This window comes from Haliotis cracherodii, unplaced genomic scaffold, assembly GCF_022045235.1.
Source record: "Haliotis cracherodii isolate W230 unplaced genomic scaffold, xgHalCrac1.p SCAF_17, whole genome shotgun sequence".
In the NCBI taxonomy this organism is placed as follows: Eukaryota; Metazoa; Mollusca; class Gastropoda; order Lepetellida; family Haliotidae; genus Haliotis; species Haliotis cracherodii.
In genome coordinates, this window is record NW_027266272.1 from 21,117,126 (window position 1) to 21,133,793 (window position 16,668).

At 42.1% G+C, this 16,668-nt stretch overlaps 1 protein-coding gene across 1 annotated transcript; it reads right to left on the bottom strand.

Annotated features, from left to right (window-relative positions):
• Positions 1–192: 192 nt before the first annotated feature.
• LOC139464527 (uncharacterized) lies at positions 193–10,450 on the bottom strand. Its single transcript, XM_071246052.1, has 3 exons — positions 10,190–10,450; positions 1,578–1,955; positions 193–339 (listed from the first exon to the last, which is right to left on the bottom strand). The coding sequence occupies exons 1-3, from the start codon at positions 10,230–10,232 to the stop codon at positions 248–250; spliced, it is 513 nt and encodes a 170-aa protein (XP_071102153.1). The 5' UTR covers positions 10,233–10,450; the 3' UTR covers positions 193–247.
• Positions 10,451–16,668: the final 6,218 nt, after the last annotated feature.

The following is a 16,668-nucleotide window of genomic DNA, read 5'->3' on the forward strand; positions in this document are numbered from 1 at the left end:
GCATGTCATTGTATCCCAATTGTATGGATCAATGCTCATGATGTCAATCACTGGATTGTCTGGTCCAGACTCGGTTATTTACAGACTGCCATCATATAGCTGGGCGCAATGTTAAACAACAAACAAATAAACTGTGTTTGTAGTTATGCAGCTCACTCACTCACTCACTCACAATACACTACAGACACTGAGCAACTATTGTATAATTTTATGATGATGATGGTGACAGTGTACAATGAGGGAACATTTACATCAGCAGCGATTTGGCCAAGAGGAGGATGCCTAGGTGTAGAACGCTGATGGTGTGCCATGGAGCTCCACAGGGCTCCCCGACCTCATCTGGAATACACAAATATCAATACATTAATTCACTGTATTAGTTATCAATAGCAGGGGGCATGGGTGGCCCAGTCGTCTAAGTCGCCGCGGTTCGCTGTGCAGAGTTGCGTCCCCTGGACACGCCAGAAACCTATGATTGTGGCTTCGAATCCCGGTTCACCCCGATTATGTTTCTAGGTTTGTCAGCACCATACCCGTGCTCGTGGGTTTCACCGAAGTGGTAAACGTCTGAGACCTGCATCACTTTAAGCTGACACGCCGTGATATAACTGGAATAATGTTAAAACAATAGCAATTGTTGCCCTTCTACATACAGTATGGCAGACAGCCTGTGTTTTGTTTGTTTCGCACTCAGCAATATTCCAGCCATATGATGACGGTCTAAAAACGATGGGGTCTGGACCAGACAATCCAGTGATTGACATGATGAGCAACGATCGGATACGATGACGTGCATCAGCAACCTGACCACCCGATCCGTTAGTCTACTCTCCATTTTATGTACTGGGGATAAGTTTGGTATTCTCATAATTTTCACGTGAATTATCTGTACCTTTTCTCCCAATACGGATTTTGATATCTCTTCTGCTTTTGGGTGTGATCGTTCTGCTATTGCGTTTATCTGCGTTGCCCAGCTACATGTACGGGCAGCAACACACCAGACACTTCCCTCTCAAAAATAGCGTCCAAAAGTTGCGAGCACATGTTCAAATCTCCAGATATGTGCAGAGTTGCGCCCCTTAGGCAAGCCAGAAACCTATGATCATGGGTTCGAATCCCGGTTTGCCCCGATTATGTTTCTAGGTTTATCCGCACCATACCCTTGCTCGTGGGTTGCACCAAAGTGGTAAACGTCTGAGACCGGTATCACTTGGGACGTTCCTCTCACATCAAGCTGACACGCCGTGATATAACTGGAATACTATTCATATCAGCGTTAAACCCATCTCACTCACTCACTCACTCACTCAGAAGGCGACTTACGGGATCGGGTCGACTTGGTTGATGCATGTCATCGTATCTCAATTGCGTGGATCGACGCTCATGATGTCAATGACTTGATTGTCTGGTCCAGACTCGATTATTTACAGACCGCCGTCATATAGCTGGAATATTGCTGAGTGCGGCGTTAAACAACAAAGCAACCAAACCAGATTTGATTATTTACAGACCGCCGTCATATAGGTGGAATATTGCTGGGTGCAAACAAACAAACAAACAAACAAGGTGCTACTTACCCAACACATCTATTGACGTTGTACTGTAGATTGCAAGCCTTTCATCAGTGCTAGGCATGATCTGACATTTATATTTTGCAGTGTCGTTGCATTGTGTACTATAGAGGTTTAAGCTCACAGATCCATTCGCCATAGACAATTCAGCTCTGGCTTTAAGGTCAAGGCCGCTTCCTTCAAGTTGGGATGTATTCCTGGAGATGCTGAAGCGGGCCAGGGCCTTCCACGACCCATCAGCCCTCCTCATCCTGTCGATTGTCACCGACAGCGCTTCACCCGTATAAGTGCATTTCAGATCAACGGTGGAGTTGCCCCGCGTAGGTGTAGAGTCCGTCGTCGTGATGTTGACCGTGTAGTCGCTTGTATCTGCACCAATGGACACTGCAGAAGACAGAAATTGTTGATAAAATACATGTATATTATATAACCTACACGAATGTTGTATCATCCCGTATCCGTCGAAGTTCCGGGGTAGAATAGGTCTTCAGCAACTCATGCTTGTCGTAAAAGGCCACTATGCTTGGCGACTAACGGGATCGGGTTGTCAGGCTCGCTGACTTGGTTGGTGCATGTCGTATCCCATCTGTGTGGATCGATGCTCATGATGTCATTCACTGGATTGTCTGGTCCAGCCTCGATTACTTACAGACCGCCGTCATATAGCTGGAATATTGCTGAGTGCGGCGTTAAACAACAAACAAACAAAAAACAAAAACTCAATTTGTCGAGAGGATAGTCAACAGCCATTACGTTCTTTACGTTTTCGGGGTCTCTAGGTACCGGTTTTATGTGTTATGCCTAATCCATATGGCCACGGGTTCGAATCCTGATAATTATTTTTAGTTTGTGGTCAGAATACCCACGCATCGCAGTAGAAACATCACCAAGGAATATCTGGAATACGATGTTTTTCATAGATTAGGAGACCGCTAATGGTAGAGCGTCCGCCCGGAGAGCGGAAGGTCCGGGGTTCGATCCCCAGCCGCGTCATACCAAAAGACGTTAAAAGATTGTACTTGTTGTTACCCTGTCTGGCGCTCGACATTTAGGGACTAAAACAAGGACTGGTCAGTATACTGTGTCTGAGTGGGGTATTCATGTTAAACTGTGGCATGGTATCTCTGTGTGCTAGCACTATAAATCGGCATCAGTCCGGACTAGTACACGCAGCCACCACACACACACACACACACACACACACACACATACACGTGCATGCACGTCGCTATATAAACCCCATTTCACCTCACCTCAAAGATTAGGTACTTCCTGAGATAAAGTTTGATTTTCTCCTTGTGCTGCGGTTAAATCTCCAGGAATTCCAATTTTAACATAATCTTATGTTTTGAACTTTGCTTTCTTGTGTGTTCGTTTTTTTATGTTAAAGCATGATCGCCATGTAAAATGACAGTATGGTATAATATATATCACTGAAGTCTTTGATTGTGACATTTTCTGCACAGTCAGTGGAAGGAAAAGGCGTCAATATCAGCTTTTCTACAGTCCCTTCTGAAAACCAAATGTAATATGTTGTAAGCATTAAAATTGACTGAGAGAGGAATTTGTTATTTTTGACCCGCCCTTGCAAAGTCTGTTTCCGTTCACATTTTCCAGGTGAAAGAAATCACGCTTCTCTCAAGACAATATTCATTGATTCTTTTGAACACATGTTGCGTTGGCCAAGGAAAAATCTATGTTGTTTAGTGCAGTCTATTCATCACAGTAATATGTGTAGGCTTAACGCTCTCTCTGTCTATTTCCGATCAATGCTTAAAGTTAGAAATATATATGCGACATGCCATGCCTCCGCGTGTCTGCCACCACAGGTCGTATGGGACGTCGCGGTTCACACAAGATACACCGTCAGGAAATAGTATTTGCATGAATCAACACGTGACATGGTTGGATTCCCACCATATCACCATCGTGGCGGCTTATTCCAATCGCATCATTATTATATTACGTTTGACATTTAAATAGGCCATTCGTCAGTCCTTCCATTGAGAGACCTGTCAAAATTTTCACAAGTGCAAATGTCAACTTTTTCAGGTCACGAGATGAGATAAAATATGTCATGTGACAAAAAAAAGACATATTCTGTTTATTATGTATTTTCATAACGATGTTCATTATCTTTCTCTGAAAATTATAATGTCACTGATGCATACAGAAGGTAATTCCGACATAATGGGTGAAATAAATCGAGTGAAATATCAATTTTATGTTTTTTCAGATAAATATAGTCAGTATTTCATCACTTAAAAAACATAAATGCTTCTATGTGATATTTTGTTTTTAAAATGTAACTATGGTGTATGTATTTCTGGTGTCCCCCACCGTGATATTGCTTGGATATTGCTAAAAGCGGCGTAAAACTATGCTCACTCACCGAATCCCGAATACTACTTAACACAATTCTCAAGGACCATGAAAAGGGTGTGATTTGAAGTTAAATTACTGAAAAATTAGCAAAAAAAAATAAAATATTTGTACACCTTTCTACACCATTATATCTTTTTAAACTTTGCATCTGAGAACCAAATACGATTTTATTTGCATCCCCCCAGTACCACACTACCGAGTACCGAATATCCTCTAAATAGACACCTGAATCTTGGTACAAAAAGGGCGGTCGGTAGCCTAGTGGTTAAAGCGTTCGCTTGTCACGCCGAAGACAAGGGTTCGATTCCCAACATGGGTATAATGTGTGAAGCCCATTTCTGGTCCCCCGCCGTGATATTGCTGGAATATTGCTAAAAGCGGCGTAAAATCAAACTCACTCTCACACTCACCTGGTACCAAAACGGGGTAAACAGTCTCATCAATAAGCTTTGGAAGCGTGATACGTGTTTGTATGGGGGTAGTGCGTATATCTTCGGGAGTTGTATATATGTTACACCCTATCTTTGCAACTGCCCAGTGCGTGCATTGGGCAGGCCGTTTGCTCAATGCGTGCAATGGGCAATACAGCTTGACCAGTGCACGCAATGTACAAACAATTATCTGCTCATTGCATGCAATGGGCAATAGTTGCGAAAGAAGACTAACTCTCCAAATTTCACAATATGGGCAACCAGCTTGCTCATTTCACGCAATGGGCAGGTAATTGTTCTGCCCAAAGCACGCAATTGAAATTGGTATTGTTTTACATATCTTGTTTTTAACAAGCATCACTATATGTTTTAACAAACTCTCTTAATTTGAGTCGATATAATTATTGTCCTTATAAAATAACTTGGTCCTTTTGACTTCTGTGAATAAGATTTTAAAACTCATACACGTTACTGTCCATCGCATGCATTGGGCAAGCTGTATTGACCATTGTGTGCATTGGGCAAGTTGTATTGACCATTGCGTGCATTGGGCAAGCTGTATTGACCATTGTGTGCATTGGGCAAGTTGTATTGCCCATTGTGTGCATTGGACAAGCTGTATTTCCCATTGTGTGCATTGGACAAGCTGCATTGACCATTGCGTGCATTGGGCAAGCTGTATTGACCATTGTGTGCATTGGGCAAGTTGTATTGCCCATTGTGTGCATTGGACAAGTTGTGTTGACCATTGCGTGCATTGGGCAAGTTGTATTGCCCATTGCGTGCATTGGGCAAGTTGTGTTGACCATTGCGTGCATTGGGCAATTTGTATTGACCATTGTGTGCATTGGACAAGTTGTGTTGACCATTGCGTGCATTGGGCAAGTTGTATTGCCCATTGTGTGCATTGGGCAAGTTGTATTCACAATTGCGTGCATTGGACAAGCTGCATTGACCATTGCGTGCATTGGGCAAGCTGTATTGCCCATTGTGTGCATTGGGCAAGTTGTGTTGACCATTGTGTGCATTGGGCAAGTTGTATTGACCATTGCGTGCATTGGGCAAGCTGTATTGGCCATTGCGTGCATTGGACAAGCTGTATTGACCATTGCGTGCATTGGACAAGCTGTATTTCCCATTGCGTGCATTGGGCAAGCTTTATTGCCCATTGCGTGCATTGGACAAGCTGTATTGACCATTGCGTGCATTGGACAAGCTGTATTTCCCATTGCGTGCATTGGGCAAGTTGTATTGCCCATTGCGTGCATTGGGGTAAGCTGTATTGCCCATTGCGTGCATTGGGCAAGCTGTATTGACCATTGCGTGCATTGGGCATATGGCCAATGCACACAATGGGAAGTAGCGCGGATTGGGTGTAACATATATACAGTTCTCATATTCCACACGATATGTCTACATTTCTTATAAATATTTCACGAGTTAATTACTGGTTTTACATGGAACCATTATTTGGTGCCACTCTTCGTGCATGACTAAGTAGATTTCTGATTCTAAGAATATAACATGGGCACGTCTCTTGTTTACTTTCGTGAACAAAACTACCGGATGGTGGCTAACATTGATTATTGTTTGTTTGTTTGTTGTTTAACGTGACACTCAGCAATATTCTAGCTATATGATGGCGGTCTGTAAATCATCGAGTCTGGACCAGAATATCCAGTGATTGACATCATGCACATCGATCTATACGTAATTGGGATACGATGACATGCATCAACTAAATCAGCAAGCCAATCCCGTTAGTCGCCTCTTAGGACAAGTTTGGGTTGCTGAAGACCAATTTGAAACAAATACGAAAAGGTATTCGCGGGTGATGTATTTGATGTGAGTGTCATAGTTGTGTTTTTATACCTAAGGTGTGTAGTGTTTCAACATTTATAATGTTTTGGTCTAAGGAAGCCTACAGGGCATTTTTATGTTTTTATTGAAATTTCAAGATACTGGCCTGAAATCGTTATGTTATATTCAAGGTAATGTCTTGAAATTTTAAGATTATAACTTGAACTTTCAACTTAGTATCTTGAAAGTTCAAGATGCTATGTTGAAATTTCACGATACGAAAGTTGAAATTTCAAAATAATGATCTTGAAAAGTCAAAATAATGATCTTGAAATGTCAAGATAATAAGTTGAAAGTTTAACTTAGTATGTATCTTGAAATGTCAACTTCGTATCTTGAAAGTTTAAGTTAGTATCTTGAAATTTCAAGAAAAAAATGAAAAAACCCAAAAACAAATGGTCCTAAAAGGCTTCCGTACCAATCCGATTTTCAAGCATAGACCTTCTTTTACCCGACAGTTCTGTTGTGCCAGGGATACCAATATCTCAGTGTCAGTTTGTCTGTTTGGCAGAGAATGTGCCGCACTGACAGCTGTTGTACCGATATATCAAGCCCACAACGTACATCACTCAACATGTGTTGCCATAGGCAAGTCTCGGGGGCACGGATGGCCCAGTCGTCTAAGGCGCCGCGATTCGCTGTGCAGAGTTGTGTCCCTTGGGCACGCCAGAAACCTATGATTGTGGGTTCGAATCACGGTGCGCCCCGATTATGTTTCTAGGTTTGTCAGCACCACACCCGTGCTTCTGGGTTTCACCGAAGTGGTAAACGTCTGAAACCTGCATCACTTCAGGCTTTCCTCCCACATTAAGCTGACACACCGCGATATAATTGGACTGCTGTTAAAAGCGGCGTTAAAACCAACTCACTCACTCACACAGGCAAGACTCACGGAAATCTCAATCATATAACGTGCAGGTATTTGTGAAGTGAGTGAGTGAGTATGGTTTTATGTCGCTTTTAGTAAGATCCCAGCAGTATCACGGTGGGGGACACCCGAAATGGGCTTCACACATTGTACCCATGTCGGGTAAACGTGGCTACGCCAGCGCCTAGCTTTTGTGTAGAACTTAACGCAAAGCAGAGGTTAAAAAAGAGACTTGAATATTTATACTCCACCAAACACGCCACATCCTATGGACATCCGTGCCAACCTCTTCCATATGGAAATATAAGCAGTAAACATGCATACCTGTTCTTGCAACAAAATATCTCCAAAAGAAACTTTTGTATTTTTGTGACTGAGTCAACTTATGTTTAAACAATTTTACATGAAGAAACCTAGACTTATTTCTAACGACCTTGAGTGTTTGAGTGCCACAATTATCAAGGCTTCGCGAAGGACTTGTAAACACAGATGCGGCCCTGTTTCTTTGGGGAAGACGTGCTTCGCGATGTAATGTGCGGGGCTTGCCAAAACATATACACGTTTACACTGTATATGCTAGACATTCATGTTTATCTCACCTTACATTAGATTACAAGCTTCTGGTTGGTTAAGGAGCGGGCAATTATTTTATTACCCCGCTCATGTAGGTCTCTGAGAAATCAATCGGAAAGGTAGCTTGCTTGGACATGTCTAGCATGAGTATCGTTGAACTGAGATGTGTTGTGTTATATAGTCTGTTACAAGGATGTATGTATATCATACAGTGTTGTGCTATATAGTCTGTTCCAATGATGTGTTTATCTCAGATAGTTTTGTGTTATATAGTCTGTTACAAGGATGTATGTATACCAAATAGTGTTGTGTTATATAGTCTGTTACAAGGATGTATGCATATCAAATAGTGTTGTGTTATATAGTATGTTACAAGGATGTATGCATATCAAATAGTGTTGTGTTATATAGTCTTTTACAAGGATGCATGCATATCAAATAGTGTTGTGTTATATAGTCTGTTTTAAGGATGTATGCATAACAAATAGTGTTCTGTTATATAGTCTGTTACAATGATGTATGCATATCAAATAGTGTTGTGTTATAGTCTGTTACAAGGATGTATGCATATCAAATAGTGTTGTGTTATATAGTCTGTTACAAGGATGTATGCATATCAAATAGTGTTGTGTTATAGTCTGTTACAAGGATGTATGCATATCAAATAGTGTTGTGTTATATAGTATGTTACAAGGATGTATGCATATCAAAAAGTGTTGTGTTATATAGTATGTTACAAGGATGCATGCATATCAAATAGTATTGTGTTATATCGTCTGTTACAATGATCACTGTTGTTGAGTGGTGCGTTGCAATTTAGCAATATTCCAGCAATATCATGGCGAAGAAATACCAACAATACGTTTCACACAATGTACATGCAGGAAATCGAACCCGGGCCTTCTGCATGAGAAGCGAGCGTCTGAACCACTAAGCTACCCCGCAGCCTCGTTATTTTTGGGAACAGTGTGAAATAGTACCGACTGACTGGCAACATTCTTCACACGCCGAGCCTTACAGTATTACACACAAGCCCATGCCATGTAGCATCCCCCAGACAGTAGATGCTGGAGGTTCAAGGTCAAATGAGCGTAAAACTTGGCGATGACTATGCGACACGCTCCTCTCCTATGGAATGTTTAGACAATGGCATATAACGGCACCCGGGTCACGCGAGAATTTCAACACGTGATAAGTCATGTCGACATGTGTGTTTGTTTGTTTGTAATGACTGATCAGTGTCATGTTTAACATTCCATACAGTCTGTTAACCCTTCGTTAATCTTGGTCCAATGATACGCGTGTATTGGAACTGTAATGAGCAATGGCTCAGATAACGTCCTTGCTGTGGCTCTGGTATACAAGTATACAGTGAGAGTTGAATATGTTCAGGGGCGGAGGGGAGGGGCGTGTGAACGAGGTCATATCGACCCGGTAATAAGCCCATGCGTTCATTTCACTGTGAATAGCGTCATCTCTCACCTGTCTTCAGATTAACCAGTTGAGCCGTGACTATATGTATCCATTTTCATAACTATTGGTACCGCCTCCGTGGTCTAGTGGTAGAGCGTCCGCCCGGAGAGCGGAAGGTCCGGGGTTCGATCCCCAGCCGCGTCATACTAAAAGACGTTAAAAGATGTTACCCTGTCTGGCGGTCGGCATTAAGGGGCTTTAACAAGGACTGGTCGGCTCGGAGTCAGTATACTGTGTGTCAGTGGGGTGTTCTTGTTAAACTGCGGCATGGTATCTCAATGTACTAGCACTATATATCGGCATCAGTCCGGACTAGTACAAGCAGACACACACACACCATGCTCGTCACTATACAAGTGCAATAATCTTGGACGCGACGTTAAACCCCATTTCACCTCACAACTATTGTCACCTCTTGGTACAGACGTGGCTATATTTAAGAGCATGGGTATATATCCATGTGTATAATCTTGTTGATGTATGGTATAAAACCCTACAAGCATCTACAGTCAAATACCGTTGTGTCGAAGTTGAAGGAACCTACGTAAATACTTCGAGTTAACCGAGGTTCGACACAACCGAACATGATAAATAAATAAAGAATACGCATGCAGTGACCAAGCTTTTACATCGAGACAACCATAAGTTCGACACGTCAATGTTCAACCGAACGGTATTTACATGTGATTCGGAAAACTCTGAATCCTAATAGCGCACCCTCTCCATATCAGACCTTTACTATTTTTTTTAGAAATTGGCTTGTTTTGTTCTGACATATGCATTCCTTTTGAAAACACACGAGGATTTCCTTATGAAATACACACGACAAAAGTTCTTATACCAACAATGTTATTTAAATCGGTAGCGAGAACTAAGATCTCATTTACATGACATTGAAATATTGTATATATGGATATTTTATATTGTCATATGTAGCTATGGTAAATATGGTAGCTATGATACACGAACTCAGTGCAAATAAGCATACTGTGACACAATAGATCGTGAAATGCACATCAATGACTTACCCGTACAGCAGAGAAGTACTATCCAGAAAAACTCCAGCACCATTACTGCGCAGTGCTTTCCGCGTTGCGAGATCTCCAAACTAAAACTTGCTAACGGCCCACTGAGGATATAGTCACTATTAGCTGCTTCATGTGCGAACGCTGTGCCCGGTGAGTGAAGTACACATCCGCCAGCTGCTACATAGTTTTGAACGATGGCAATACCATCGACACACTAACTCTCCCCATACCAGGGAACCGTATATGGAAGCTCCCGATGCAAGTTCTGCAGTGCACGGGTTTTATTGGACTGTGCATCTTTACAAATAACAACAAATCCTGCGCGGTTTCACTAAGCGAAGAGGGTAGCGCGGCGCTCGGTTGTTATCCGCCATTAGTATACGTGGTAACGGTGAATGTCAGGTTTTATGCACGGGGATAGTTTAAGCTCTCATCTGAAGGTCAAATTTAAAAAAGAGAATTTTACAGCTTCGTAGTAAATGCTTTCGACTTTCTTCATGAAGTATGATATCCGTGTGCATATGAATATATAGACATACTTATATTTCATGTATCAATATTCTTTATGTAACGAAGGAGGTTTTTCTTAATTTTTGAGGCGTATATTTCCTCATTGCCATAGTGATGTAACATTTGCCACTAATTGTTAAAAAACCGAAAACAATTATAGTTCTAGATGAGATCACTTCTTCCCTAGGGAGATATAAAAAAATATAACCTTGACATTTTGAGGAGGAACCAGCAACGGGGTCAGTAAGATGGATTGAAAATGGATTGTGAGCTCTTTTTTGGAGTTCTGTGTGACGCCTCAGTGCATTCGACTATTTTATCTCTGGGTTCCAGAGCTCCGAAGACCCCAAGAGTTATCTACCTTTTCAGCTGTGCGTCACAGATCGCGCTAACGAACATCAATTCACAGACAGACTGGGTAGCTCGATCAGTTTCTCTGGCATATGGTATCAAACTGGTGAGGTAGAGAGCACTTTTAAAACTATGTGAATGAAAACATGTGAATGTTTTATTTCGTTGATAGAAATAGCCAAAGTAGCCAATATAGTTCCAACTGAAATCTGTTTCTTATACAGTGGCGAAGCAACATATACGCAAAACAGCTATTGTTTTTATTTGCCTTTCGCGGCAATCCATCGGTCTGTCCGCTAGAGTAACTGCCCTTTGTCAAAGGGAAGCTACTCTAAACCTAGTCTATGAGACGTCACGGCCACGGTCAAACGTTGTTGACAGTCGGTCTGTCCTGTCATAACGATAAGAAGTGTACTCAGATGTTCACATAGCGACAAAACGAAACCAGGTAACAATTCAAACATATTTCCGTCAAATCCAACTATTTTAATTTGTGGGGAAGGTTTCAAGCCGCAGAGGTCTACAAGCACAGATATGGCTACTGATCCCGCTTGGCTAGCCCTCGTGCCCTCGCCAAATTGTTTCGAAATTTATATCTCCAAAGTTGCCAAAACTTATAAAATGCCTTAGCTGCGTCACAGTTAGACACAGATTTTCAGTTTATTAGACTGTTCTTTTGATAATGATAGCAATTATCTCTGTAGTTTATCCAGATTCCCGATGGTTAATTCTGGCTCGATCGCCGAATGACGAGTGCGACCCCATGTTTGTTTATAAACAGTGAAAGTAGTCCCTACTTGACCTGTGATATTTGCATCTCTATCTGCATATGACCCCAACGGATATCGTTTTTATCCGTTGGCTTTCTCCTGCCGAGAAACCTACCCATTATATGATAAAGCTAAATTTTCTGCAGGTTTCGGACGTGTACCACTTCGATGAAACCCAAGAGCACAGATATGTAGTCTGTCTTACAGACCCTGCTACAAATATACCAACTACAGCCCATGCAAATCTATAATGTTTGGAAAGTCTAGATTACTGCAGTATCTGAAAATGAAGAGAATCACTGGGCTCCCTTTTTATTATATTTTTATTAAGATAACTGAGCAACTTTTTTTCTGTACGATATGTTCATTTCAGAGACTATATGTTAGTCTAACAGATATGGTACTGACAGACCTAGAGAAACATAATCAAGTTCGTTCTTAGTCCTGGTGGTATATGTGTTATCAAGGCCGTAGTTAACTTTTTTTGACAGGCAGGTCAAATATTTGTACAAGTATCACTTGTCCCCAACTTGATTCAAATAAAACTGTTTCCTATACAAAAATCCAGGGGGGCAACTGACAGTTACGACCCGTACCACTGATTCCGTCTAAAATTTTATCGTATGTCTCTCGCTTCAGTGACATAAACATTTGAACACGGAGGAGGCGTTGAACAGTACGTGGGAAGCACTGCCATACAATCGCAACCATATATTAGACATTCTGGAGTGTTCGTTTGTTCAGTTTTCAAAATTTTAACCGAGAACTGTGTCAACATATTTTTCAAGCGTAGTCTGAAATGGAAGTCGCCTGGTTGAAACGAGTGCTGTGACGCCCGAGAAAGCTGCTTTATGATTGGCTGATGTCGACTTCTTGTTAGTCGTTTGAGTGGTCGGTCAAAGTTCGCGAAAGTTCGTTCTGACGTGACCCGTAATGGGATGTCCTCAGATCTTTGTTTAGCGGCAGAGAGAACTAAGATCTGATTTTAATGAGATGGTGAAAGTAACACTTGCACCCTTTTGATACGACTTTGAGGGTCCAGCAATCGCACGTGATCTGCTTCCAGTTCTGTGCGTATGACAGCTAGGACGTCCCCGATTTCGGTTGTATCAGAGGTATTAGATGACACGGCTGTTCAATTTGCTCCGAGGTAGAGAAATGAAGTTGAAAATCTCCTAACGGACCATAATCAGGTGAATCGAACGTTTCTTCAACTTCCTCTGAATCTGTAGAGTCAGAGGTAAACCTTGGGGGTGATAAAGCCTTGCGTATGGCAGCTGGATCAATCAAAGGATCCATGTCATCATTCTGCGAGTCATCGTCGGAGGGTGATCACGACTCGGGGAGGATTAAGGTCCGTGGAAAGTAAGACTCTTATCTATATGGAACGGTTCCCGAACTGTCGGTGTGGTCTTGATTGTCTTCTATAAGGTCGTTATCCCAACTGTCACCGGTAGCCGAATTTGAGTGCTTCTCAGACGCTCAAGAGTCCATGGACTTGGGCTTAGAAGAACCCATACGGGAACCTTGCGGTGACCGTGAGGATCCGGTAACGGACGTTGGCTTGGCTCCTGCCTGGTCCGTGCGGGTTCCATGCGATGACCGTTGAGATATGCTGTGCTTCGACGGCTTGTTGCTCGTCTGGTCAATGTGGAGGATATAGTGAGTGAGTTGGGTTTAACACCGCTTTTAACAGTATTCCAGTTATATCACGGCGTGTCAGCTTAATGTGGGAGGAAAGCCCGAAGTGATGCAGGTCTCAGACGTTTATCACATCGGTGAAACCCACGAGCACGGGTATGGTGCTGAAAAAACGAGAAACATAATCTGGGCGAACCGGTATTCGAACCCACAATCAAAGGTTTCTGGCGTGCTCAAGGGACACAACTCTGCACGGCGAAACGCGGCGCCTTAGACGACTGGGCCCCCCTGGAGGATATATGGTTGGCTTCCCTCGCCATGGTCTTGGTCATCGTGCGGTGACCGTACTATATGTGATTCTTGGTGAAATAAAGCTGACTGGCTTCCAGCTCTCTAGCTCCCTCATGCGGTGGTGCGGCCGAGGCTTATCCAGCGGCTGCACCCATTGTAGCCGTATGCCAGGAGACTTCTTCTTGGCTTGTTCCGTTGTTGTTCTTTCAACTGTTCCATCTCGGTGGATAGGACCGTTTGGGTGGGAAGCAAACATTGATTCCATCGCCGTCCTCTGTCTTGGAAACAACTGTTCTATAAGGTCCACCGGTATGACGGAGCAGGAGTCTTAGGTGTTTCGGATCCTGATGGCGACTCAAGATTTTGTATCAAGATTAGATATTTTTCAGCGACAGCTACAAAACCAGGTATTTTATCATTTAAAACTATGAGCCTGAATTCTTTTACACCTTGCAACAATGTCATTTTTGTAGCAGGCAATTTATATATTTTTTAACAGTGTGAAGCATAATCATTGTTTTCAAGAATTCTCGGGGACATTTTTGTTCCCAATAAAATCCACCCCGACCCCCACCCATATCAAATGGTTGGTTCCTAAGTGCTAGAGGACTCTAGCACACACATGAAAAGAAATGAGGTTTTCGGCATTGACAAGGTAAAGATCTAGATGGTGATTGGCGTTCCTATTGTCTTGACAACTACTTATGTGTGGCTGACAGTGAAGAGGACTTCTGTTGAAAATTCTGGAGATTAGTTTGTGTGATTGCATCCAAAATACATGATTTATGGCAATGATGTAATAGAGGTAGAGATAGAGGATTTATAAGAATTAGAGGATTCTGGCATGCCCAAGGGATGCAACTCTGAACTGCGAACTGCAGTGCCGAAGATGACTTGACCGGGCCCATGAGACAACAAAGTTGGTTATCTCAGAGATGAGGTTTTATTTGATACAAATATGGTACAATGATACAAAATTTGTCACTCCTTTTTATGTACAATACTAATGTGAAATATGTCTGGAATGTAACTATTGCACCATTATTACTATTTATAGCTAAAATGGATAGAATTATCGCATGTAATCAGAAATTATAGCTAAAATGAATAGAATTATCATTAAACCGCCCGCATGTTATCAGATATGAGCCGGCCACTGTAACTTTATAATGCCCTCATATTGCTTGAAGACGGGCCATTATCACGCCCGTTGTTAGGTGACGTGATAGGATAGGGATAGGTGACGTCACGTTGAATGGTGAATTCATCTGGTTTATTCTATGACGTCTCTATATTTGTAAAAGTGGTCAGTGACATTCGTGTTGATTGCAGTAAATGTTTCTAAACCGATATTGTATTTATCTTTTTAATTGATAAGAAATTCCATCCAATTTAGCTATAATATCGGTAACGATATTTTTGAGAGCATTATCATTTGCAGAAGCCCTCGGTCTTTTCAATTGGCCTCCTTCATCGGCCGTTAATGGAAGACCTCAGGCTTCTGCAAAAGATAATGCCCTGAAAAATAGCATTACCCTTATATTATCACTACATAGTTTGAGCTAATGGGTTTGGTTGAACCCTTCTTTGCACAATATTTCAGATTTTTCACGAGCCTAGCGCCTACCTGGGAGGCAAACCTGAACTGGTCTATGACGTTAACCTCTTTGGTGAAACCCACCAAACTGGGCATGGCAATGACAAACCTAGAAATATAAACAGGACGAATCAGGATTCAAACCCACCTGTGTCATCTAAACATTTTGAAACCCTGAAACAAAAAGCCAGAATTGCTCGCCACAACTGCTTATCCCACGATGATGACCCTGAATGAATGTCTCTTCAACAGTCACAATATTTCATGGCAATTGGTATCTGCAACATTGAAACTTGTGTATGGTGTATTGACACACACCTCTGTCAATTCTCTAAGCCCCCAAGGCTCTTATTACCACAAATACGGTATCACGATTTCTATGAAATAGTAAGAACAAACGTGACTAAGTGAGTGAGTTGGGTTTAACGCCGCTTTTAACAGTATTCCAGTTACATCATGGTGTGTCAGCTTAATGTGGGAGGAAAGCCCAAAGTGATGCAGGTCTCAGACGTTTACCACTTTGGTGAAACCCACGAGCACGGGTATGGTGCTGACAAACCTAGAAACATAATTAGGGCAAACCGGGATTCGAACCCACAATCATAGGTTTCTGGCGTGCCCAAGGGACGCAACTCTGCACAGCGAATCGCGGTGCCTTAGACGACTGGGCCACCCGTGCCCACAAACCCATGGAAATCTGTGTAATTCTCGATGTAAATGCAGCATTGATGTGTAAGGTTGGTCTACAATTATGGGATATAATTGTGCTGCATGTGATTCAAATGAGTAACACCCATTGGATGAGAACCTTGAACTATGCCCCAGTTGCAAGTGTATGATACAATTCTGTCCTGAAATCCCTTGGGCCCTTTGCCTGTGATGCTATGAAATATTGTAATGATCACTATCAAGATCTGCACTTGAAAAGATGAAGAAACACCACTTAGGGACTAGTAATACTTATTACAGGCGGTGTGGGGGTGTCAGATCTTTTGGAAACACTAATTTAATGAAAATAATTACCTTGCTAAAAGCTTGTCATATTTTTGGATGACCCACCCTAAATCTTTATAAAAAATTGTGACCCTCCCTAAAAAAGACAAAATGCAAAAGCACTTTACATTTTATTATAAAACATCCATTTTGCCATGACCTTCCTCAAATATGTGTACATGTAATATGTTTTATGACCCTTCCCTAGAGTCATATTTTTGGGTGACCCTCCCCTGATTCCCTCAGACTCCCCCCCCCCCCCCCGAATAAATGACCTTATATATTGCCATGTAAAATAGCCATTGTTCTTAATCATATCATGACTT